We start from the raw sequence: 23,206 nt of genomic DNA, 5'->3' as shown, positions 1-23,206 counted from the left end.
AATGTTCTAAACAATCACCTTTGTCTAGAATGGCTTTCTTTTCTCACCATCCTTTTAATTGTGCTTTGTTTCTGTTTTCTGTTTTACTGAATGATGAGATAATTATATGCTAAATCACAATGTCTGTAGGAAACATATTGCTAAAGATTTACGCTAGGATAATTACACAGGTCCTACTAACATTTCAGTGCTTCCTGTAGGGTATCCAGGACAGGTGTGGTACTGTCTCTCATGTGAACTGAGAAAAGTTGTGACTCTCCGAGAACGCAACAAGTGTAGCCTTGGCGTTGGAGTTATTCCAACAAGGAGCTCTAAAACAAATTGCTTTCTGAGGAGCAATGACTTAAAAGTACAGATGAGTGAGCACAGTCCCACAGTAGTTATGGAGATCTCTTCAGAGACCTGGTTTTGAGCAGCTGCTCTGGTTGCTTGTTCTTGGTGCCCCTAAGCTAAACTGGAGGGCTGCATTACACCCCCTTTTTGAACATCTGGAAGGCAAAGTGCTTATCTCTACCCAGAGCCCCAAAAGTATTAAACTGCATCTCTAGTCTCTGCTTAACATAAAGATGCTCACCTAGATACTCAGCTCCCATTCTAAACCGCTTCAAAGAAGAATTTAGAAAAACCCTGCTTTGAATTCCTGTAAAAAAAAATAAATACAAGTTATCCATTCTTGGGGAAAAATGAACTTGTGACTGAGATTCTTCCCCCTCCTTTTCCGTGTGCTAGAGCAATTGTTGTTTCAGCTGGGTTTCCAGAGGAGATGCTGGTGACAGCAGTCGATCTGCACTAGTGTGGTTTGTATTGTACTGCTACATTGAGCTCGTGATAGGATATTTGGGGCAAATCAAAGCTTTTGGGTTTTGTATTTAGTTTCCTCCTGCTGAATTCTTTGGTCCAGGAGAGGTTTGCTTCCCTCTGGAAATCACAGCGTGTGGACTAATCTTGTAAAACAAGGGATTGTTACTGCCCAACTGCAAAACCTGATCTGCTTCTAACAAACTCCTGGGCTCTGAGAAGTCAGTATTTTTAGGTCATTGTAATACACCCCAGAGATTAGAAAATCAGTATCAAAATATCTAAACTAAAAATGTTATTTTCTAAGATGAGATGATAGATTGAAGTGATGGGAATAACGTATCTGCTGTCCCTCAACCTCCTCATTGTCCCGAGGCCTAAGAAATATATAAATTATGTAGAGCATGGCGGGGAAAAATCCTCAAACCAGCAAAATGAATAAATCTAGGCTGCCAGGTGAGGAGAATGGGGCTGAGTCCAGGTCCCTTGGAAGAGCCTGTGGTGATACCAGGTGTTTGTAACCAGCAGGTAGCACCTATGTAGCCCGTCACAGGTTTGTCTGGCCCGAGCCTGTCATCTGGCTGCGGTTGCAATATCTCACAGAAGGACAAGTCTCTACTAGTGAGAAGATACTGAGGACTTTACAAAAATCAACCTTTTCATCTTCTCCTCCCCACAGAGCCACGTACAAGGCTGGGCAGACATGGCTGCTGGTGTTATGAGCTCTCCTGGGGAGCTGCTGAACTCTTACGTTCAGTACCACATTTATCTGTTGGTGTAATTCCTTATAAAAGTAAAATCTTTAACAGCAGTGAAAGTCATCATAATGATCAATTTTCCAGTTCCCAAGCTATCCTTTGCCAAGGCTGGGGGAGGGAAGAGTAACGCTTTTCTTACCAGCCAGCAGGCGTTTTCTAGTTTACCCTTCTTCTCCCTTCACCCCCCAAAGCATATGCTCGTTTTGGATCCATCGCTGTTAGAGTCTTTCTGGCTCCATGGTGAGCCTGTTAACGAATACAGCTGAATGGGGCTAAAAGAGGGGGAGAAGCTCACTGCTGTCATGGTGACATTTTTCCTATTTTGAACAGGATCTCCAAGGGACTGTCAGTCCAGATCCTGTTTGAGGACACTTTGCCCTTTCTGCATGAGCTCCATGTGTTGTGCAGTGCGGTGGCCGAGGACCGTGGGCTCAGTGGCCCCAGGAGTCTCTGGCCAATCTCCCCATCCCTCTGCTTGCCCTTAGCAAAGTTTGGAGCAGAGCAGCCAGGGGTTTGGAAGTTTGTACAGAGCTGCTCCTTCCATAACCCAAACGTAAGCATCATGCTGTGGTCAGGATTACCTGTTTGTATTATACAAACACTGGGGGCTTTGTCAGTTTGTAAAGCCCTCGTGTTGTCCTTCGTCTTCAGTATGTGAAGGTCTAATAAAAGAAAAGCCCCCTGGGTCATGTGCAGATGGGTACACACAAACGATCTGTCTGTGTGCATTTGTCTGAATTTCTGTAGTACTCCATAGCTCAGAGTGAGCCAGGAAAATGGTACATTAATTCCATCTCTGGACATGGAGGGCTCGCTTGTGGCCAAGAGATAAGGTGAGCGCAGCACACACCCATGCCTGCCCTTTTCTCTGGGCGATACTGGGTTATCTGGGGTACCTGCCTGCTGGAGGGGGATGGTCTGGCAGGGACACACATCCCTGAATGTAAATATAGAAAAGGAAATTAACATTTTCATTCTTAAAAAACATGGTCTCATCAGAAACTGGTTTGAAATTAATTTGGTTAAATGGGAGCCTCTAAGAAATCAGATGAGGGAAGAACTTGCTAATATCAAACCTTGCACCTCTCCTATTCTAGAAGGAGTTGTTCCCTCCAGCAGCTGAGTCCCTCTTCCCTGAGGATTTGAACTCCACTTTCCTGAGGAAAGCAAGTGTTTGTAGAGGCCAGACCAATGTCACAAGGCCATCGGAAAGAGCAGTTGTAGAATTCCTCTTGTGTCACACTGGATTCTTACCATTTTTGTAGCGATAGCTGTCTTTTCCAGGGCAGACTCCTTGTAGATGCTTGCCCTCCTGTCTCACAGCTGCCCTGGTCCCACCACTGAACCAGAGCAACCCAGTAACTCCGTGGGCAGCACTGGGAAGGGCCTGCACTCTCATGAGGTTGTCTTAGTTTGGTTTGTCAGATGAGAAGGCCCAGGTGAGGCCAGGCAGCTCTCAGAAGGGTGCTGTGGTCTGCTCAGTAACTTTGAATCTCACAGATGAGATTTGGGACAGGGGGCACAAGCATTGGATGTATGGTTTTTTTCTAATTGAATCAGCTCTTTCTTGCCTTCCCCTCTGCCATACTGGGTGGCTTAAAGATCTCTGTTGTGCTTGAGTTGACAGGCTGTGTTGATATGTAGTTGCTTAGTAAGTTCATTAACCTGCAGCTAAATCCAGGCAATGGCTAACTCTAGCTGGTTTTATATTTAAGCGAACCGCATCTAATCTTTCCAGTGTATTTTGCTGAGCATGTAATTAAATAAGCATGACCCTGCAGTCTTTGTCATGAATGCTTCCTGTTTTATAATTGTGATGATCTGAGAGATGTAATTAAGGGTTCTTAATTTTCCGTAATTGGTGCTACTCTAGGTACAGCAATCTAGACACAACTTTAATTAAAAACTTCTAAGTTAAATATATCTGTATTTGGAGGAATATTCTGGGGGCATGCTTTTTGAAAATTGTAGTAACTTCTCTTTCTGCTCCTTAAGGTTTTCGGATGTCATCCTGGCAACAATTTTGGCTACCAAGTCAGATATGTGTGGCAAAAAGTTTGAACTGAAGATTGACAATGTTCGCTTTGTTGGCCATCCCACGTTGCTTCAGCATGCCCTTGGGCAGGTATGGTATGAGGTCCACTCGGGACCTGCCTTCTTGACAAACTGCCTGGCTTAGTTAGGAAACTTAGAAAATATATCCTGTTTTTACTTATGGATGCTCAAAGCTGTCTTTTACTTAGTTCCAGATAAATACAGTGAGTGGCAAACTGAGGGAGCTGTGTCAGTGATTCTCAGAAACCCCCTGCTGGTTACTGTAGAAAAGCAGTGTGGATAAAGAGGAGTAATACTAAGCAGTCCAGCTCAAAAAGCTGTTTCTCCCTGTTAGTTATTGCCAAGTCAGCTCTTTAACACCTCTAATCAGTATGGCAGTTAAAAAAACGCGAGACAAACAAACAAAAATCTACCCCACACCTTCACAAATGTGATTATAGAAGCCACACCAGCTTTGTTTGGATTTCAACTCTTTCTGCTGCTCAAGTTGATTCACATGGCCCAGCTGGAATAGGTAGGATGTTGAAAGAAGTCTAAAATTTTCTTGTGGACAAAGTCAGGCTGCTGTTTGCATTGAGACTTTACTCTGTGGTCTGTGTTTTAGCTGCTTGGAATGAAAGCAGTTGCCACCTAGGCTATGGAAAAGGCCCTGCTGAAGTCTAGGAAAGAATTTACACACTTCTGTGTGCAAAATATTCCCTGTCTCATTCCCCCTTATTGATAGACTGTAAGAATGAACTAGGGTTTGCTAATTTCTGAATCCAACACTGACCTCAGTCACTGAATTGCTTTGGTCTCTTTTTTCATCAAATTGTCTAAGTAATTCATTTCTCAGGAAAAAAAATCTGCTTGCCAATTTTATCATCCTTTCTATCTATAATTAGAGGTGCAAGCAGCTTGTTGGCAACTGCTGCTTGATATTTAGAGGACCAGACTGCTTTAAGGATCGGAAGATACTAGTGTTCTGCTTTTGAAACTCAATTGTGAGTCTACAAGAAATGTGATGGAGGATCACCGAGATTCAGTCCTCAAGTGTTTAAACTGCTTTGGAAGCCAGAATTCAAGTATCCCCAAGCTGTACAAGTCCATCATCAGGCCCAGGGTCCACATAGCGACCCTGGCCAGGAGCAGAAGGAGACAGGACCAGAGACAGGACTGCAGGACAAGGGTCCATGCGGGAGACAAGCTGTCTATGATGACGTGGATCAAACGTGCATCCAGGAGACAGGGCTGAGACAGGCACACTTGCAGGCCCTGGACTGAGCTGGAATGGGGCTCCAGGGCTAAGCTTAAACGGGGCTCATGGTCATGGGCTGGGGTTTGTGGGGGGGACCATTCAGACTTCTGGTGCTCTCAGGGCTCTGACAGCAGTGGCGTGTTCTCTCACAGTATCAGATTCCTTTATTTTGTTAATCTCGTCTGAAAGGCACAACTTCCTAAATGTGGTGTAAATTACGCTGAAAAATTGTATTTGCATTTTTGCACCATATATTATCGTTATTATACATTCTCTCCACTTTCCTGTCAGTTTTATCCTAGTTGTGTAAAATATCTCATCATTTTCTGTTGATCTAAATAAAATTGCATCTGGGTAAATAAATACAGTTATAAAGTGCTTTAAACACTTTTTATTACTTCTTGTAGGATCTCCTTTTTGTGTGTGTCTTATCACCCTGGTAATAGTGTCCAGAATCTTCTAGACGTGGCAGCCATCTCTGCCTGTTGATTTGAGTCTAAATCTGGGACTCCTCTGCAGTTCGGAGGAACCTGGATGGAGCTTCTTTCCCGTGGAGCAGAAGCAGTGACCAGAGCAGCCCGACAGTCTCTGGTTTGGGTTTCTTCAGAGTTCACACTGCAGCAAGTTAATCCACAGGACAGCTCAGCAAATTCTTACTCAGATGAGATTCAGGAGTTACAAGAGCACGAATATTTAATCCTGTGTGCCAGACCACCTTTTATGTAGCAATATTCTGAATTCTTCAAATTCCTTCAGCATTTTCTTTTCCAGTTTAGTAATTTCTTCTTTGTTTTCTGCACAGGAGATGATGCTAAATCTATCCTGCATCCCAATTAATGTAAATGGTGGTAGTCTCTTTGATTTTAAGGAAGGAACAAGATCAGTCCCTACACTTGGAAATGCTTTTGAGTCTTTATTGAAGATCATAAGGCATCCTGGAACCTCTAACTCCAGAATAAATAAACACAGTAAATTGACTTTACCGCCCTCTCATCACCGTCTTTTTGTTAGAACTTCACTTACACTTTAGAAAAAAAAAGAAAGTATGTATCGCTTCTTTTAGTTTCTCTAATTTTTAAGACTGCTGAGCATAAACACTCAGATTTTGGAGTTCACTGCTGAGCAGTTTGGTGCTGATGCTCAGGACCTGCCAGGAAGCGTGGATGTGGCTTTTATCAGCTTCTCTGTGTTTGCCCCATCTCAGACTCTCCCTTAGCTACATATGTACATGTGTTGGGTAGGGACTGAATATGAGGTTCGCTGGGTGATGTAGCTGTTTTCACTTGAGTTTGGGTGGGGGTTCAGCTCTGGGGGTGGCAGGGGTGTCCTCTGGATTTTGTGCTCCATCTTGTGGTGACGCTCGCTCCATTCCCAGTTGTTAGTCTCAGGTGTGCAAATTCAACTTGCTCGTCTTGGCTTCCACTGTTCCACCCCACCAGAAAGTCTGTACCTGCATTAGGGCTGAAGCTCTTTGCTGCAGAAAGAATGGACGGAGTGGGAGAATGTGTTCAAAATCCTGCAGGAAGGAAAAAGCACACCTTTTATTTTAGTACAGCAGTTCTAGAGCATTTGTTTGTTCTGATAAAAGCAACAGTTTGTAACATGACACAATCCAAATGGGGATAAGGAAAGGAGAGGAGAGGAGAGGAGAGGAAAGGAAAGGAAAGGAAAGGAAAGGAAAGGAAAGGAAAGGAAAGGAAAGGAAAGGAAAGGAAAGGAAAGGAAAGGAAAGGAAAGGAAAGGAAAGGAAAGGAAAGGAATTTGTTGCCTAGGATGAGAAATCTATGGACTTCTCTTTAGTTGACAATATGCTAAGGAATTTAAACCTACGGTCCCTAATGATGCTAAAATGCAGTAGTAAAGACACCTAATAAAACTGCTCTCTTCTCTGATACTCATTTCTGTGGTCGTGACCGAAATGCTTTGGTTTAAGTCTTCACAGCTCAGAAAAGGCAGTGTTGTCAAGTAAATAGGACACTTTAATTAAAAAAACCCATAGTGTTAGTTTTTACAAGTCAAATTTCATGGTATAATTTGATTTGTCTGCTCTCTTTTCTCAGCAAACTTGTTATTTGACTCACTTAGGCTTTTCTCTTTTTTTTTTTTTTTTCTGGTTTTCCTTTTTTTACCTCATTAGTGGCTCCAACTAACACAAAATATATTTTTCAGGTATCCAAAACTGATCCCTCACCGAAGAGAGAGATGCCTACTATGATTCTCTTCAATGTGGTGTTTGCACTGAGGGTAAGGACTGTCTTCATTCCGTCCGACAGTGGGACGTGCTTCAGGTGTATAATAGAATGCAGTGGGCTCACATGCCAGTAACCTCTTTTAAAACATCCAGTGCCTGATTTCATTGGGATGTTTTAATTCGAAACAACAAACCTAACCAAGGTACAATATGACACTGACAAGTGGGACAGTTTTGCAGCCCAGTGGAAAACAAGTATAAATTTATCTTCAGGACATTTTCTGGAGTTTTGGTTTTAGATACCCAGAGTGCAAAGGCATGCAAGAAACCACTTTGCAACATGGGTATGAACCAAGTTGAATGTCCTGTATGTGTCTCCCGTTATTAGTGAGCTGGTAACTCTGGCTCAGGACAGCACTGTTTGGAGCCCTTACTCATGCTGTATGAAACAGAGACGTGCCTTTGCCCAGCGCCTCTAGGCTTTTTTTCCTAATTAAACGGACAGTGGTTGAAAACTGCCTCCTCTTGGCAATGAGATCATTGTAAAGGGATAGTGCCAGGAGGCAGCAGCTGTAGCATTCTAAAGGATGCTCAGCAAGAACCTGGAGCAAATGTGTAATTTTTGCTTGGAATTTTTTTCAGGTCTACTCTATTTATTCTATTGGTATCCGTGTTAGGGGATCCTGACTTGGCTCATTTGCTGGTACAAAACCCTAGAAATTTCATTATATTTGAGTATTATTTGATTTCTGCATTCTGGCTTTCTCTTCCCAACCCACAGGCTGCATCTGTGGAGCCAACATTGTTTTTGTGGCGTGTATACATGCGAAGAAACTTAAAAATGAAAGAAGGAGGTGGAATAGCCATCTTTATGGAAATGGTTGATTTTTGCTTGAGTGGATATAATGTAATGATTTGAAAGAATCCAGTTCCTTGCTTGTGAAATGCACTAGTACTTTTGTTACTGCTGGCCTCCCCGCGGTGACTAACAAGGACAGGGCCACAGTCTGGATGGCTTGTCCTGAGTTGAGGAGCAAGGTTTCATACAAAGCAATTTTCCCAGCAATCCATCTGAATCAAGCAAGAAATAGTTCGCTGAGTTCTGCTGGCGATCCAGTGATGTTGTGCTTTGGGACATTCTTAGGTCAGGAAGTGCTGAATTTGCGATACAGTTTATTTTAGTTTTTGCATGTTAAGAGACATCACCTTTAAGAATGCTGTTGTTTTGGTGTATTGGTAAAGCACCACGCTTTGGTTGTAGGTCAGTGTGTGTCGATGCTCGTGCAAACACAAACGTTGATGCACATTGAGTCATGTGGAAGCAGAAGTGCTAAAACCAATGCTCCTTCATTCACAATATTGCAAGAGCTCAGTGAAGTATCATGAAGGCTATATCTGGCCCACATTTTTCTAGAATCTAATTTCTAGTGGTTTTCCTAGGGAAACGTGGTTTTTTGCATTTTGGTATTGGGATGATACTGATGTAGTTGTGTGCGTAATGCAGCACAAATCATATTTGCCAAATGAGACACTCTTATTCCATAGAGAACTGTCAGGTTTCTGGAAAGTGGACATTTTTTCCTAGCATGATGTAGCACCGTGCAGGGGGTGGGTGGAGGCGTTCTGAGATAACGCTGAGAGCCCATCTGCAGTGGGCAGACCTCGGGCAATGTCCCAAACGCTATAATCAGCACTCACCCTGCTGTGTTTAAGCTTCAGGGTTACCAACGTGTCGTGACTCAGCAAGAACAGTGGGATCCAAAAATGATGACTCATGGTTTGCTGGTTTGCGTGCCAAGTTATCACTTGCTAGAACTGTAAATTCCTTTAAATGTCTTAACAAACACGAAGCAGCTGCTGGCTCAGACTGGAGCCACCGAGTCCCCCCACCTTGTCAGCTGTACTGACACGATAGGCTTTTCCAGCACTTTCATTCTGGGACTTGCACAAATGCAGTGTTAGTAATAACCCACATTTGTGAAATACTTGAGAGCATAAATCCAAATTCATTCTGGTTTGGGATCAAGTTCTTGATCATGTGCTGGCAATTCTTACCTAGTTACAGTCTTGTCAGTATATAAGGCAAGCATCAGTGTAGCAACATGGAGTGGGTGGCTGTGTTAAAGGCGCTGCAGACCTTACATTCCCAGTGAATTTAACCTGAACATTGTGACATTCTCCCTTTCCAAATAGTATGACACTTTCTCACTGTGTGCAAGTGAGTTCTTTGGTCTCTTTGCTAGCAGAAGGCCCATTAACAACTGGAAAAAATAAAGCAGACGGGAGTGTCGTACTCCAGGTGCTGTGTTCATTTGGTGTGCATAGACAAGCTTAGAAATCCCTGAGTCTTCTCTTTACCTTTGGACATCTCTGAGCTTCTGCTTTGCTGCTGCTAGAGAAAATTCCTTTCTTTTGCCAGTTGCCAAACAGGCTGACTTTTGATATATAATAAAGATAACTTTTGACTACTTATCCATCACTGTAGTTCCATAGATGTGATTGTGGCTGAATGACCGACTCTCTCTTTTCCGTGTTGCCCGTAGGCCAACGCAGATCCGTCCGTGATAAACTGCTTACACAACCTCTCCCGAAGAATTGCCATAGTCCTGCAGCACGAGGAGCGTCGCTGCCAATACCTGACCAGGGAGGCCAAGCTGATCCTGGCTATTCAGGATGAAGTGTCTGCCATGTCAGAAAGTGAGTGCTGAGCTTAACTGTGTGAAGGAATATGTTTGTCCAGGAGCACTCTTTCAGAAAAGTACTGATTGTGCCTTCTTACTTCTTTTGTGGCTGGAATCAATATGAACAAGTTTTGGTGCTCTTTAGCGTTCCAACAGCTTTTGACTGCATTTTGCCTCATCCAGGATCACTTTCCCTGTGCAAAGATGTTGGCCTTAGAAATGAAGCAGCTTGTTTACTTTCCTTGCTAGCTCAGTTCAGTGTGATCACTGGGGAATGTGCGCTGAGCCATCACATTTGGGTCTGCCTGTGAGGCTGTGATGGAAGAACTCATAGGTAGCTTGCTTCACCCAACCTTAAGCAAGTTTCCCGTGCTTTAATGCTGTCTGCTGCATCACCACACTTCTTGTGTGGAAACAACTCTTACAAGTTGTTACCATGGCTAGCAAATAGTTACAGAGCATTTTTATAGACTATACTTCAGAGCAATTTACTATAATATATGCACTATTTAAGGTGAGCTCTATCTGACAGTGATGCATGATCTTGCTGCAAGCATTAACAATTGAAAGTAACATGTATAAAAACAAAAACACTTAAAATCATCACTTGTCAAATTCACAGTTACATGTGCTTACTGAGTTGAGGTTTAGGAGAAGTTGGCAACGCATCACTATTGTTATTTTAACACATAGCTCGAGTTATTGTAAAAGCTTTGAAAAATAATCTTGGATTAAAAATACATGGGTTCTGTCCCTAAGATACTGGTTGATATCCAGTGGGGGAAGAGAACACTCTCTTTGCTTTGAAATCAGTTGTTTTCTTTCTTGTTCTGAAAATTTCCATAGGCACAGAGGGACCACAGTCACCTTTTCATCACATCCTACCCAAGTGCAAACTGGCCAGAGATCTTAAAGAGATGTATGACAGGTAAGTGGTAGCTCATAGTATGCTGTTTCTCACTGGAACCTCTTGGCCTTGTTTCTTAGGATATTATCCACATCTTCGTGCTGCTGACTCACTGGGATTTGGGTTCAGGCCAGGTCGAGCAATGTGAAGGCTGTCAAGTGAAATGTTTGCAGAATTTCTAGAGTCATCTTTAACGTGGTCTCCCTTTGGTTCTTGAAAGTTGGTGATGTCTGTCACAGCTTTAAGAATTATTGTTTTCTTCCTTCGCAGAGAGGCATATAATGACAAGTGAATTATAGAGCTGCAGAGTGCCATAATATGAATATCGTATCACTGTAGAAGTGCTGCTGTGTCCAGCACTGGTGGCAAGTCAGATACTGCCCTGGCTTCATTTGGTTACACTGTTTATGTCTGGACAGTGAATTTGGATTAGGCGGTGAGACTTTCAGCAGAATGGAAAATGTAACGTGCTGTTTCTTGACTGGATTAAAAGTTCTGGCAAGGATTTCAAAGGAGTGTGGAGTTAGTGTTCCCTTTCAGCAGGAGCTGGCACCAGCCTCCCCTGGCGTATTTCTGCTCTGATAGCTTGTCAGTGCTGACTCCTCGTGCGGAGCGGACCCCTCCGTTCAGGATATGCGCTTTGTGAAGGACCTTGACGAAGGAGCACAGAAGGTTTTGGTGGGGAGGAAGGTGTTGTGCCCCTCGATTTGGGTGTTTGTCAGGCCTTGGCAAAATTACTCTTGAGTTCCTTGATTGACTGTAGGGCACATTGTGTGATATCAGACAAACCCTTTAGCCTCCCTAGATCGCAGTTCCCCCTGTACAAAGGGAATAATTGCAAAACCCTATCAGGTGAGGCACTGAGAGCCTAAATAATTTAAAGATTGCAAAGCAAATTAGAATACTGCTAATAAGCTATTCTTTTTTACGTTCAAGAGCTGTGAATTTCAGCCTGTTTGGAAGGCATGTTGTGCATTGTTCCATACCACTCTTACAGAAGCTGTACTAAAGTTTAAAATAAGGCACTTTTAATGTAGCCTGTAATTCTAATATTAAACTTCACCTACGACTTTTCTCTGTTCCTCTGGGGCCATGTGCTTGTAACTGGGCAAACCCTGCTCTTGTTCCCAAACATTTTAGCGACACAGTGACATCTTGTGGCACTTGGCTGTGGAACACACAGCCCGAGCTCACGGAGTTTGCTAATACAGCCCTGCCATGAAACAAGGAGGAACAGACTGACCACGGAGAAACACGCGTTGGTGCTGCCCCTGGATGTAAAATAAGGCAGTCTCCCTCATTTAGACATTGAGAGTCAGGGAGAAGTGGTGGAAGTTATATTTTAACACTTTTGAATGATGTTGTCTTAAGCAAATATAAGAAATAAGCTGTTGGTAAAAATATGAAACGAGCATTTGGTTGGAAAGCTCTATTTGAAGAGCAGGTAACAGCGTCCCTTGCTGGCTGGGCAATAAGGTGTGTTCTGCAGTATTTTTCCATTAATGCTTCATATGAGAGAATAGGAAATGTACTTTGTATGCCTTCAGTGAGATCAGGTGAAAGGGGCTGCAGCACCTTGCTGGGCAGGCATGGAATTAAATTTTTTCTTTGGTCAGGTAGAAGAAATGGTCTAGAAATAGGATTTTTATTCTACAGCTCCAAGATGAAGAATTCCAGATTGGGAACAGCTCTGAAGTGAAGTCTGTGCGGTCGTTTATGAAATGAGGGTTAGTCACAAGTGACATGGGATTGCAGAAAAAGCAAACAGAAAAGAATGCATAAAACAGAAGTCTTGTCTGTAAGATGGAAACCAGTCCTGCTCAAGATTGTAAATCCTCTGCTGCGATGAATACTGTATCCAGTTTTGGGCACCACATTTCAAGAATGATTTGGGCCACCTAGAGGGTATGGAGGAGTGAGAATGACCTAAGAGGAAAGATGGAAAGATTTGCTTTGTTTCTTTTAGAGGAGGAAAGACTGCTGGGAACGGTGAGTTCTCAAATGCTTGCAGTGACAATGTGCTGTTTTAAATTTACAGAGATTTCTGGCATAGCCTTTGGCATAGGGGAACAGCTCAGTGAAGTGAAAAGAGCACTTTGAATTGCAGATGGGAGCCCAGCTCTCCAGCAGAGATTTGCTCAAGCAGCGTTTCCTGGTGTCTGCTGAGTTCTGCAGTCCCAGGCACCTCTTGAATTATCCGGGTTGCTCCAGAGGTGCTGTCTGGCCCTTGGTTTCCTGTAGAGGGTGCTGAGGTATTTCAGGCAAGACCCAACATGTCCTTTATCAAGCTGGTTTGTACAAAACCACAAGTGCATGAATCTCTTTGTAGTTCAAAATGTCCCTTGTGTTTTGAATGAAGTGCCCATATTTTGTAAGGCAGGAATCAATACCCAGGTCATCTTGACTGTACCACTATTGCTGTGATAGTGACGCAGTGTTATTATACTGACAGTTTAGAGGCAATCAGCATCGAGTTCCTGGGACCTTTTTTGATTGTAATGGAGAAAGCAAACAATAATGTTTCTTTTTGATTAGTTCAGAAAATAGATTTGAGAGTCTTTGTATTGTCCCCAAACTCCAGCATTGGTGGGGAACAAAACATGATGGCTTCAGGACCAAGGAACACCAGCTGCTGGTGCCTCCAGTGTTACCGCACCGACAAATTTAGCAGTGTCTCTTTTAAGCCCATATTCAATTTAGGGAATTAAGACAGCTTTCACCAAGTTCTATCTGCCACTGCAGGTAATATGTTAGCTCGATATTAGCTAACTGCTTGTCTGTTTTTAGCAAACTTTTCTTAGCTTTATATTGGAATAAAGGTGAAAGTATGGGGAGGGTTTTGGGGAGGATTGCGTTGTTTGTGTATTCTTTTTAATACACAAAGAGCCTGTATACATTTTTAACCTAGTGGGATTTGACTGAAATATCAGTAGCTCAGGGAGAAGTGGAATAATTTTATGAGATTTAGTGAATTATTAGGTGTGACTTGTTTGGCTGTACTGGAAAATAGAAACTGACTACAGTTATTTGATCAAAGGACGGTCAATGTGTCCTTTACAAGGAAATGTGAAACCTTTTCAAAGTTCTAAGTAGTCACAGGCTCTGGCAAAAATAAAGCTACAAGCTCAGCTTCACCAAGCAAGAAAATATATTATTGATTTCTGATATAAATAAGATAGACATAAAATAAGATGTGTGTGTGTAAGATTCGTAGCTCTTGTAAAATATGAGGTAGAATTGTATTTGTTTTGCCAATCGTTATGGAAAAAAAAGGCAGTTCTGTGGGATATTGGCCAACTTCTGGGTTCACATTTTGGGTCAGTGGCTCCCAGTCGCTATTCAGGGCAGAGCAGAAGAACAGAGCAAAAGAGAATTGTTATCCCAAAAATGTTTGCCAGCTTCCTGCAGCCCTGGAGGTGGTTTCTGTATATTCAACAGCCTTCAGCTGATCTCACTTCCCTGAATTAGTCCACAATCCCGCGAGCCAGAGTAAATATTTTACAACCACAGCATCCTCTGATAAGGAGATCCATGGCTTAACTAGTTGCTGTGTTTCTTTCTGTTTCTTTTGAACTTTGCTCCTTCTAGCACCATGAGATGTCTCAGAGGTCTTACAAGGAAGAGACATGGAACAGCTTTTTCCTATTTACTTCTCCCTGTCGCAGTTTTAGACTGTGAAATCACCTCTCTATATCCTAATCCCTCACCAGGTATTCCTCAGCATTAGTTATCCGTTATCTAACCAGAGATTTGAAAACAGAATGCTGAAATTAAGTTTTCATGGGATAAAATGGAATGTCTTTGAGGGTTTAATAGCTGCTTGGAGTATGGGGAATAAAGCTATTTTTCTCAGTTTTTCTTGAAGTCTGTGGGAAAAAGGAAAAGTTGCAGCAAGGTCACTGGATACCAGTTAACTGTCTGATAAACCAGCTTATGAAATTTAGTACTGATAGAGAAGTCATGCATATAAGACCAAACAGTCCTTAATTAGTACATAACCGTTCTGAAAAGAGCTTCAGTGCTAAAGCTCAGGATGCACTAACACTGTAAAAAAATCCCCATAAACTGTGCGAAGAGCAGTTAGGGAAGAAGCAAAGAACAAAAGAGAGTATTCTGTGAATTCCTGGTGTACCTGCTGCACCTTGGACTCTTTGGGCAATTTCCTACCGGGGGCTCCTGAGACTGCGTCCCGGAGGGTCCGGGCTGTTTGCTCCACAATTTGAGTTGGATAAGAAGAACAAAGTAGAACTGGAGCGAGGTGACTCCCTAATGTGACTTGAAAACTTGTTGTCTTGGTGTTCTGTTGCTGGTTTTTGCTGTTCTGCTCCTGCCCCTCGCAGGTGGCTTCTGGGTTCGCTGGTCGCCAGCCAAAGCGCTTGGGGCCAGCTCACGGAGACTGGTGAGGCTCATGGTAAAAAGCTTGTGGAACAGGTGACTTTGTGGGGAATCTGTGAAAATGAAGGCAAATGTGGATCCAAACTTCACTTTCTGTGACTTTACTATATTTCATGTTGCATGAGTCTTTGTGTACATGTTGGGGAAATTATGTAACTCTGTTGGCTGGCTAAGGGCAGTTGCACACATTGCCGCTGGAGGGTGTAGCTTATTCCAGGTCAAATTATTAGAGACTTCTATTAGTTTTATTTTCCATCCAAGGAGGGGCGGATGAAGGAGAAATCATGTACGTAAAGCCATAATGAAGGCTTTAAATTGTATAGTTGGATGCAAATGTAGACGAATGAAATTAAGATCCAGATCTGAACTGAAAATCTGGTTTTCTTGTTGTCTTTAATTCTAGCCTATTGTTGTATAGTGCAGTGTAGACAAAATTATGCTGCGGAGAGTGTAATTATGTAATTAAAGCTTCTGCCTTGGTGCGCTTGGACCAAAGAATGAAAGGAACCAACTGTTACTGTTTTTCTGTTTCCTGAATGTTAAACTACATAGGGAAAATATTCCTGCAAGTGTTTCACGTTTTCATGTATCTTTGCTTCTTTTCTATAACCTGTTTGAACAACCCCACTAGCTGAGTCTCTTAACTCACCTGTCCCCTTCATTTATTGTTGTGTTTTCTCTCGTGAATATTTGACCCAGTAGGTAGTGTGGGTAACCACGGCTTCAGGCTTTAGCTTTATGCATTTTGAGAGAATCCAGCTTTATCTGGTGCGTGTTTGGTGGGATAAGCCGTGTTACTGGACTTGCAGCATTTAATGCAAGAAAACGGAGGTGTTTGCTGTGCTTTGCATGTTCCTTCAGGGGTTGGAGCCTCAGGCATGAGCGCCACAGAGATGGTGGATTCATCCTTCTGGTTCCTTTTAAGAAAAGGAAAACGTGTTTAGTGTCTGCTCCCTTTGCAGCTTGAAAAATCAATATTTTTCAGAGGTCAGTGCAAGATTTGAGAACAAAACCACGGCCTCTGCTTTTGAAAAACATTGTCTGCAGTGAGATTTCCCCTGATGAGTCTGATCATGCAGGAGGGATCGTGGTTGCTCTCTCACCCCTCTGTTGTGGTTTGGTGAATAGTTAAATGGGCAGCCAAAGCTACCCAATGGTTTTGGGTTTTTTTTTAAAACTGAATTTTCAGGTCTCTCTAAACCTTGCATATAAGCAGATGAGCTTGAAAAAGAGCATGTTAGTTTGTGGCCTACAACTGAATGCTAGCTATAAGTGTTTAAATCGCCACATAAAGAGTTTCCAAGGCATGGATTTGCTCCTGGCCTGTTCCTGGCATGTTTTTAAATCTGCTTTGTGTAGAGGGGAAATTTGTGGGCGTTACCAGCACAAAAGTCATATTGCAAGTCTCAACACACTTAAATTTAAAATTCAGACTGGAATTTTCAGAGTGCAAACTTTGAAATTTTCTTTTAGGCCAAAAACCACTCTTTTGGAATGATGTTTAAAATCAAAGGACATAGTGAGAAATTCAGCTCTCCAGTAGACAAGATTAGCAGTTGCTTAAGACTGCTTTGCGAGTCTATATGTGTCCCTAACTCAGTGTACATGACAAGATGGGCCTTGCTGTTCCTCCCTGCTCTGTCCCACGGCCTCCAGCAAAGCTGTTTGCAGACCAGCATTTCCCGCTGGCGTTGGGAAGGTTTGCGAGGTGGTGCTGGCTTAGCCCCATCTTTACCCCCTTTAAAATCAATATAGTTACCTACCTAGGTGTATGTCATCTGTTGCCTAGACTTCCAGGCTTCTGTAAAACTACCCGAATGACGTTCATTGCTCTAATCTCCCAGCTTTCTGTTTTTTTTCAGTGAAAGAGGCTTATAGCTGCTTTCAGGCTGAACATAAGGGTCAGACTTCATTCTCATTCCTGAGGTGTCCATCATTTCCACTCCAGTCCCGTTGTCTGAAGTTAGCTTGAAGGCTTAGGTTAGTCCCTGTGGTTTCCTAGAGTGAAGAAAACATTTAATGAGCGCATTTGTGATTTCATGTGACAAGCAGGGGCAGGTTAGTAGGCAACAAACAACCTAAGCAGAACCAAGGGAATCCCTTACTGTAGAAAAGTGCTGCTTGTAGCACCTCTTGCCCAGTACAGACATCTCCTTTTCTTTTTCCTTGGAGAGGAAGATGGAAATTGGAGGTGAAAACATTGTGCCCAGTTCGCGTTTGCCCTTTGCAGCTCTGGTCTGGGAAATTTCCCAGTGCCTTGCAGTAGATCGTCAAGAAACTCTTTTAATGTAAGATACCACTGCAAAGTTAAGAGCAGAGGGAGCAGAAGATCGGTGGGGTGAAGTCTTTAAAATCCCCCCAAAGCCTCGTAGGGACTAATGCTCTGTGAGTACAAGTGAAGGAACCCCTGGCAGCCAGCAGCCAGTCTGGGATACACAGGGCACGTTCAGTCTTTTCCCATCCTGATGTGATTCCTGTGCAGGGGTGAATCTGGACTGCTGTTTTGGTTTGTTATACATTGTAAACGCTGTATGTATATATTTTCTTCCTATTTTAGTCTCTGCACCACAGGGGTGGTCCGTTTACATATCAACAACTGGCTGGAAGTGAGTTTCTGCCTGCCTCATAAAATCCATTATGTTGCCACAAACTTTATACCCCCTGAAGCAATTGAGAGAAGCTTGAAATCCATCAGGTAAGAGCAAGCTCTGTCCCTTGGGGTCTGGCTGGTCCTGCCTCCATTTCCAAGCGTGATGCTGCAAATGTCTGTGCTGGCATGGCATGGGGGACGATGTGACACTGAACTGTAGCGGTGGGGGGTGCATGGTCTGAGACAGAGCTCCCCGAAGCTGATGCTCAGGTGTCCTGATGCTGCTGTGCACGTGGCGCTGTGAAGCCACAGCCCTTACATTAATATCAGGTGGTTGTACTGAGGTGATGCTGCCAGAGAAGTCTGCGCTGTTTCCAGTCAGAGAATCGTGTGTGCATTTTAATCTGTTGACCCAGCAGTAATTTTACTTTTAGAAGAGAGCCCAGGCCCTGTGATATCTTATTTCCTGCATTCTATGTTTACAGCTTTTTACCTGCAAAAATAACTAACTCTTCCTTTCTTCTGCTCCATTCTGTGTTTCAGTAATGCAGTTTTCAGACTAGTTCTCCAGGCTTAATTGCATGCCAGCACAGTAGTGTCTTTTTTTCTAGTCACTGGGACATCCAGTTACCCTTTTTTATGGGGAGCATCTTGTCTTGTAACATGAAAACAAGCTTATTCTGAACCCGCTTACAGCAAAAGGGTGATATTAGAAGTTGTGTTTTTACCTGTAGATTGACCAGGTATCATGGTCTTGGAATAACTAAGCATTCAGGGAAAGTTGCAGTTTACTGAGCAAATGTATTCCTTCTTTCTGCAGGCCTTACCATGCCTTATTACTTTTAAATGATGAGAAGTCATTGCTTAATGAGCTCCCATTGGACTGCTCTCCTGCCCTGGTGAGAGTAATTAAAACTACCTCTGCTGTGAAGAATTTGCAGCAACTGGCTCAAGATGCTGACTTGGCATTGCTGCAGGTACGGGGAGCTGTCAGCGGCAGCTGAAATTCCTTTAATTCACAGGCGTTTTCTTTCTCTGTGCCAGCGGGTTTCTGTGGTACACGGGCTTGTCAGTTCTCTTGGTGTGAGCAGAGCACACAGAGAAGGCACGAGCCTTAGAGCGTGGGGAAAGGTTGGGGGGATGAAGGGCAGCAGTGCAATGATGGTGCTTGACAGTCCTGCAATCGTATCAGAGTCACCGATTGCTGTAGGGCCTTAGGGACGTCTAGGGATCTGTAGCCCACACTGCTACTCAGAGCAATCCATTAAAGCCGACTGCTCGCGAACTTGTCCATTCGGATTCTCAGTACCCCCGGGATACCTCCTACAGCCCCTCCGGGCCCTGCCCCAGCATTTGACCAGCATCGAGTAAAAAACTCCCCTCATATCTAATGGCAACATCTCATCTTCTGTGATCCCTGTGATCCCTCCGATCCCTGTGCCCCTCTGAGGAGAGCGGCTGTCTCCTGTGCCTTCTTGTTAGGTAGTTAAAACCAGGACAGACAGCACTCTTGGCCATCACGGTGGTCTGTCTTGGCTCTGCCACATTGATGTCTTTGTGCAAATGGAGGCACCCAAAATACAGGTGAGAGCTTGCAGCTGTCATGGCCAGATGCGCTGCTTCCCCTGGACCTGCCGAGATGCTGCGGTGCGGTTCGCTCGCCCATCTGCACAAGGTTGGCCAAGCCGCAGCGTGTGACCAGCTGGCAGCTTTACAGATGTGTAAGGGGATGGAGTGTGTAGTGAGAGACTGCAGAAGCAAAAGGAGCCTCTCCGAGCCAGCAGCTCTTTTTCCAAATGCCTTTCCAGTCCTGACAACTGGATTTCAAATCTGAATTGCTCAGAGTGATGCGAGAAGCCCTTGGAAAGGGAAGTTTGTGCAGTGGAGGGAATGAGACTCTGGCAATCGTATAAGACTCGATGCCACTGCAAGACCTCTGAGGATGAATGTGATCACCGTGGCCCTTTGCTCCTCGGGCCTGATGATTGTATGAGATGACACAGGAGAAGGGAAAGGTGCTCTGGGCTTCCAGGAGTCGGTTCAGACCCAGGGACGCAATCTGTGTGACAAGGGGGAAGAACACGGCTTGTCATCTCAGACGTTCTGGTCACAGGTCTGCACCTTCTCTTCATTGAAGGGGAAGGTCGTATTTTGTACTAAAATTTCCAGGTCTGCTTCCAGGTCTGTGGTGTTACTTGGCATTATGTGGCTATGGGATAAACTCTGGAAATTCCCTACCGCTTCTATAGTTTTGTTCTCCACAAAAGAAGCGAAGTTAAATGCATCTAATGATATTGGCTGGACTTGATATTTTGTAGACTCTATGTATATGCCTCTTCCAGACGCATTAACAAACACTGACCTTTTTAACACATTACAATGCTTTGTGTAACTCATTACTGAAATATCTCAGTGCATTAAAAAGGCAGTGTTGGTTTCCTTTATGTTTGTATCATAGCAGAGACTGATTCTTTTGGTGTATTTTTCATGTATAACATTTAATGCATCATATGCATAAAGACAAATAAGGTTTTGAGACGTGAAAAGTAACTCAGTTTCTGTGATACAGTTTGAAGAAATTTCTGTAAGGCAAGGAACTCTAAGTTGCTTAGAAATGTGAAGCAAACCTGTGGAAATTCATAACCTTGTCAAATGCTTTTTGATGTGCCACATGTTATATTAAACCATGAATTTATTGTGAAGGCAGGGTGAAAGGATGGACTATTTTTCTTTCATTTCAACTCAAACAAGACTTTTCTGCCATTGTATGAAATTCTTGCTGAGAGTTTGAGTTTTGCTTTTGCTCCCCTAATTTCTCTCTGTTTTCTCAATGCAGGTTTTCCAGCTTGCTGCACATCTTGTCTACTGGGGCAAAGCAATTATTATTTATCCGCTGTGTGAAAACAACGTCTACATGCTTTCTCCAAACGCCAGTGTCTGTCTGTAAGTAGAAGGAAAATCAGTGACTAGCAAGAAGGTGGTGAGAAGTGCAGATACGATTTCCTTCCCTGCGTACCTGGCTGCGGGGTGGGATATTTCTTCACGTATTAATTTGCTGAGACCGTGCAAAACACGAACCATTACACGTGCCTGAACTTGCGAAGCCATATAGGAGTTTGTGTGTGGTAAGGAGGAGCATCATAGCAGATCAATATGCTTCTGCAGTGGTGTGGAAACAGTATTTACGCTGTGAAGTTACTTTTAGCATTTTCAGTGTGCTTGCTCGCCAGTTGTCCCTATCAGAGAGGCCATATGACCCTGAAGCAATACAGAAACATTTACAAAATCAAAATCCTTTATGATTAAGTTAAATAAATGAGTGTTTCATGGGACTGTGTAGCTGGCACACAGCATCATCTGGAATTAAAAGTAGCAACTCAGGGTAGTGTTGCTGTCACTATTGGATTGTTTTGTGTGATGGCATTTTATACCGATACGCCTTCTCACAGACAGAAGGCAGTGTGGCCGTTTAGCGAGCAGGCAGCAGCAAAGGAAGGACGATGTGGAGGCAGTGGTGGGTATTTTTGTTCTGCTGAAGACTGGCAACTCTTTCTCTGTTGGATTTTGAGACATTTTTAGAATCTATGTTGGAACTCAGTTATAAGAAAATAGTTCTAAATCAAACCATCTGTGATGCAAGTATAAAAATAGGGCTGGAAGGGACCTTGAGGTCATTCAGGAACAACTGTGCCTGTGTCATATATGGCAGTGCTGTTCTTGAAGACCTTTGTACATGGTAATCCTAAGACAGTTATCCTAATATTTAACTTGACTCTCCTTTACTTTTGAGCAGTCAAACTGCTTGTTCTGTGGGCATGGGCAGGGAGAACGGTCACATCTGCAGCTGCATTTTGCACATTCAAAGACTGTATCCTGCCCAGCCCTGTCTTCTCTTTACTGCCAAATCCCTGTTCCTTTGCACAGGTCAAGACTTTTTGTAATTTTTATTTTTCTCCTCTGGATTCCCTCCACACCTTGAATAATGTACTGAATGTAACACCAAGATGAAAGTGCATGGGCTACTTGGTTACTTTTGCAAGATGCAACATGCCGTGAACTACCCTTAGTGTTTTTCTAGATCACAGAGAATATTTTATTTGGGAACTGGCACTTCTTTAATGCTTAAATGGATAAACGTTACACTGACCAGCCATGTAAAACTGATTTCTGCCTTTACTTCTTTTCTGTAGCTATTCTCCATTAGCAGATGCATTTGCTTGTCAGTTCCGGGGCCACAACCTGCCGACAATGCTTTCCAAGTTCTCCCTCCCAGTGTCACTCTCAGAGTTCAAGAATCCACTCGCGCCGCCCGTTCAGGAGGTGAGATGGGGAGTGCACGAAACCTCCTCGTTCTCCTGCTAAAGAGAACAAGGAATGGTATTGCTTCTGCAGTACCTAGTCAGGAACCTGCTGTTGAACGTTTAGAAGTTGCCCATTGCTCTGTTTCTAACCATGAGATTTGTTGTTTCACATCCACATGCCAGAAAGCTGTGGGGATGTTCAAGGTGAAGCTGTGTGCGTGCTCTGTGTTAGCAAAGCATAATCATAGAAGAAAAATCAGAATGTTTATTTTTTCCTTGAGTGATATAGTAGGGAAAACTGAAACTCCATTTGGTCTGGTTAAAACTGTCATAAATTAGTAAGGCTGAGTGCAAGTTGGTGGATTCCTCACAATCACATTTAATTTTATTATATTCTGTCTACTTCAAGTTCACAATCTGGTTTTGAAAGCAAACTGTTTATTCTCTTAGCTTTTAATAAGAAACTGGAATTGTTCAAAGGCTGTTACAGGAAGTAGACTCAGCATGTAGTCAACCGGAGTCCATGTGTTACAGTGTTAGCATTTTAATGTTCAGATTTGGGATAATAGTGTATGGATTTTGGATTTGTGAGCTGTTGTTTTGCTTACACATACAAGATCGTGGCTTGCAGCACTTCTGGGAGCTGGTGAAATGCAAGAGAGAGGTCAATAATGTGAGGTGTCCTGGCTCACACTTGTATTCCCAAATGAAGAAGCCTGGACCTCTGAACACAGCTCATTGTGGCAGAGGGAGCGCGGGCAGGTTTCTGTAGCTCATCTCTTGCGGGGTTGTTTGCTGTCCTTCATACTCTGATGACTTGCTGGTTATATGAATTTAGCTGCTGTTCAAATATCTGGAAGATTACCATCAATTGTGCACGGAGGCAGAATTGTGAGAGAAGAATTTGTTGTAATTACAGGTTGGCAGAGATTATGATCAGAGATAAAGATAAGAAATTATGCAGTGTCTAATCCCAATAGTATGTATGGGTCAGCTGCCACCTGGGGAGCCAGGGGAAGAGCTGTGACTATCGTTTGTCAGTACTTCGTTGTAGTTACAGACATATCAGTGTCCTGAAAATTGAAGCCGAATTAATAGCATTCATTTCATTCTAGCTGCAGTAGTTTCAGGACGCATTCTTACTCTCAGTACTCCTTTTAAAATTAATTACTCGCCTTAATACCTCTTCTGCAATATTTCTGGTTGTTCTCAGCCATCCTACTTCTGTTTAAAATAGCCAAATAAAGTCCGCCAATTACTGCTGCAGTTACACCTTGAAACAACAGTGTGTGA

At 43.2% G+C, this 23,206-nt stretch overlaps 1 protein-coding gene across 8 annotated transcripts in view; it reads left to right on the top strand.

Annotated features, from left to right (window-relative positions):
* NPRL3 (NPR3 like, GATOR1 complex subunit) overlaps positions 1-23,206 on the top strand; it is a 45,311-nt gene that overhangs the window by 6,149 nt on the left and 15,956 nt on the right. For 6 of the 8 annotated variants that reach the window (XR_013922895.1, XM_080354340.1, XM_080354339.1 and 3 more), the window contains 8 exons: positions 3,552-3,681; positions 7,018-7,092; positions 9,583-9,736; positions 10,567-10,648; positions 17,580-17,717; positions 18,433-18,589; positions 20,449-20,555; positions 21,803-21,932. Coding sequence is in view for 7 of the 8 variants with exons in the window: in XM_080354335.1 (XP_080210461.1) it covers positions 3,552-3,681; positions 7,018-7,092; positions 9,583-9,736; positions 10,567-10,648; positions 17,580-17,717; positions 18,433-18,589; positions 20,449-20,555; positions 21,803-21,932 (973 nt within the window). In the remaining variant the exon portion in view is untranslated. Of the gene's footprint in view, positions 1-3,551; positions 3,682-3,769; positions 4,126-7,017; positions 7,093-9,032; positions 9,339-9,582; positions 9,737-10,566; positions 10,649-17,579; positions 17,718-18,432; positions 18,590-20,448; positions 20,556-21,802; positions 21,933-23,206 lie in introns of those variants that run through there. The other 2 variants (XM_080354338.1, XM_080354337.1) reach the window with 2 other exon arrangements.

This window comes from Nesoenas mayeri (assembly GCF_963082525.1).
Source record: "Nesoenas mayeri genome assembly, chromosome: 15".
Taxonomy (NCBI): Eukaryota; Metazoa; Chordata; class Aves; order Columbiformes; family Columbidae; genus Nesoenas; species Nesoenas mayeri.
This window is presented reverse-complemented; position numbering and strand designations above follow the sequence as displayed.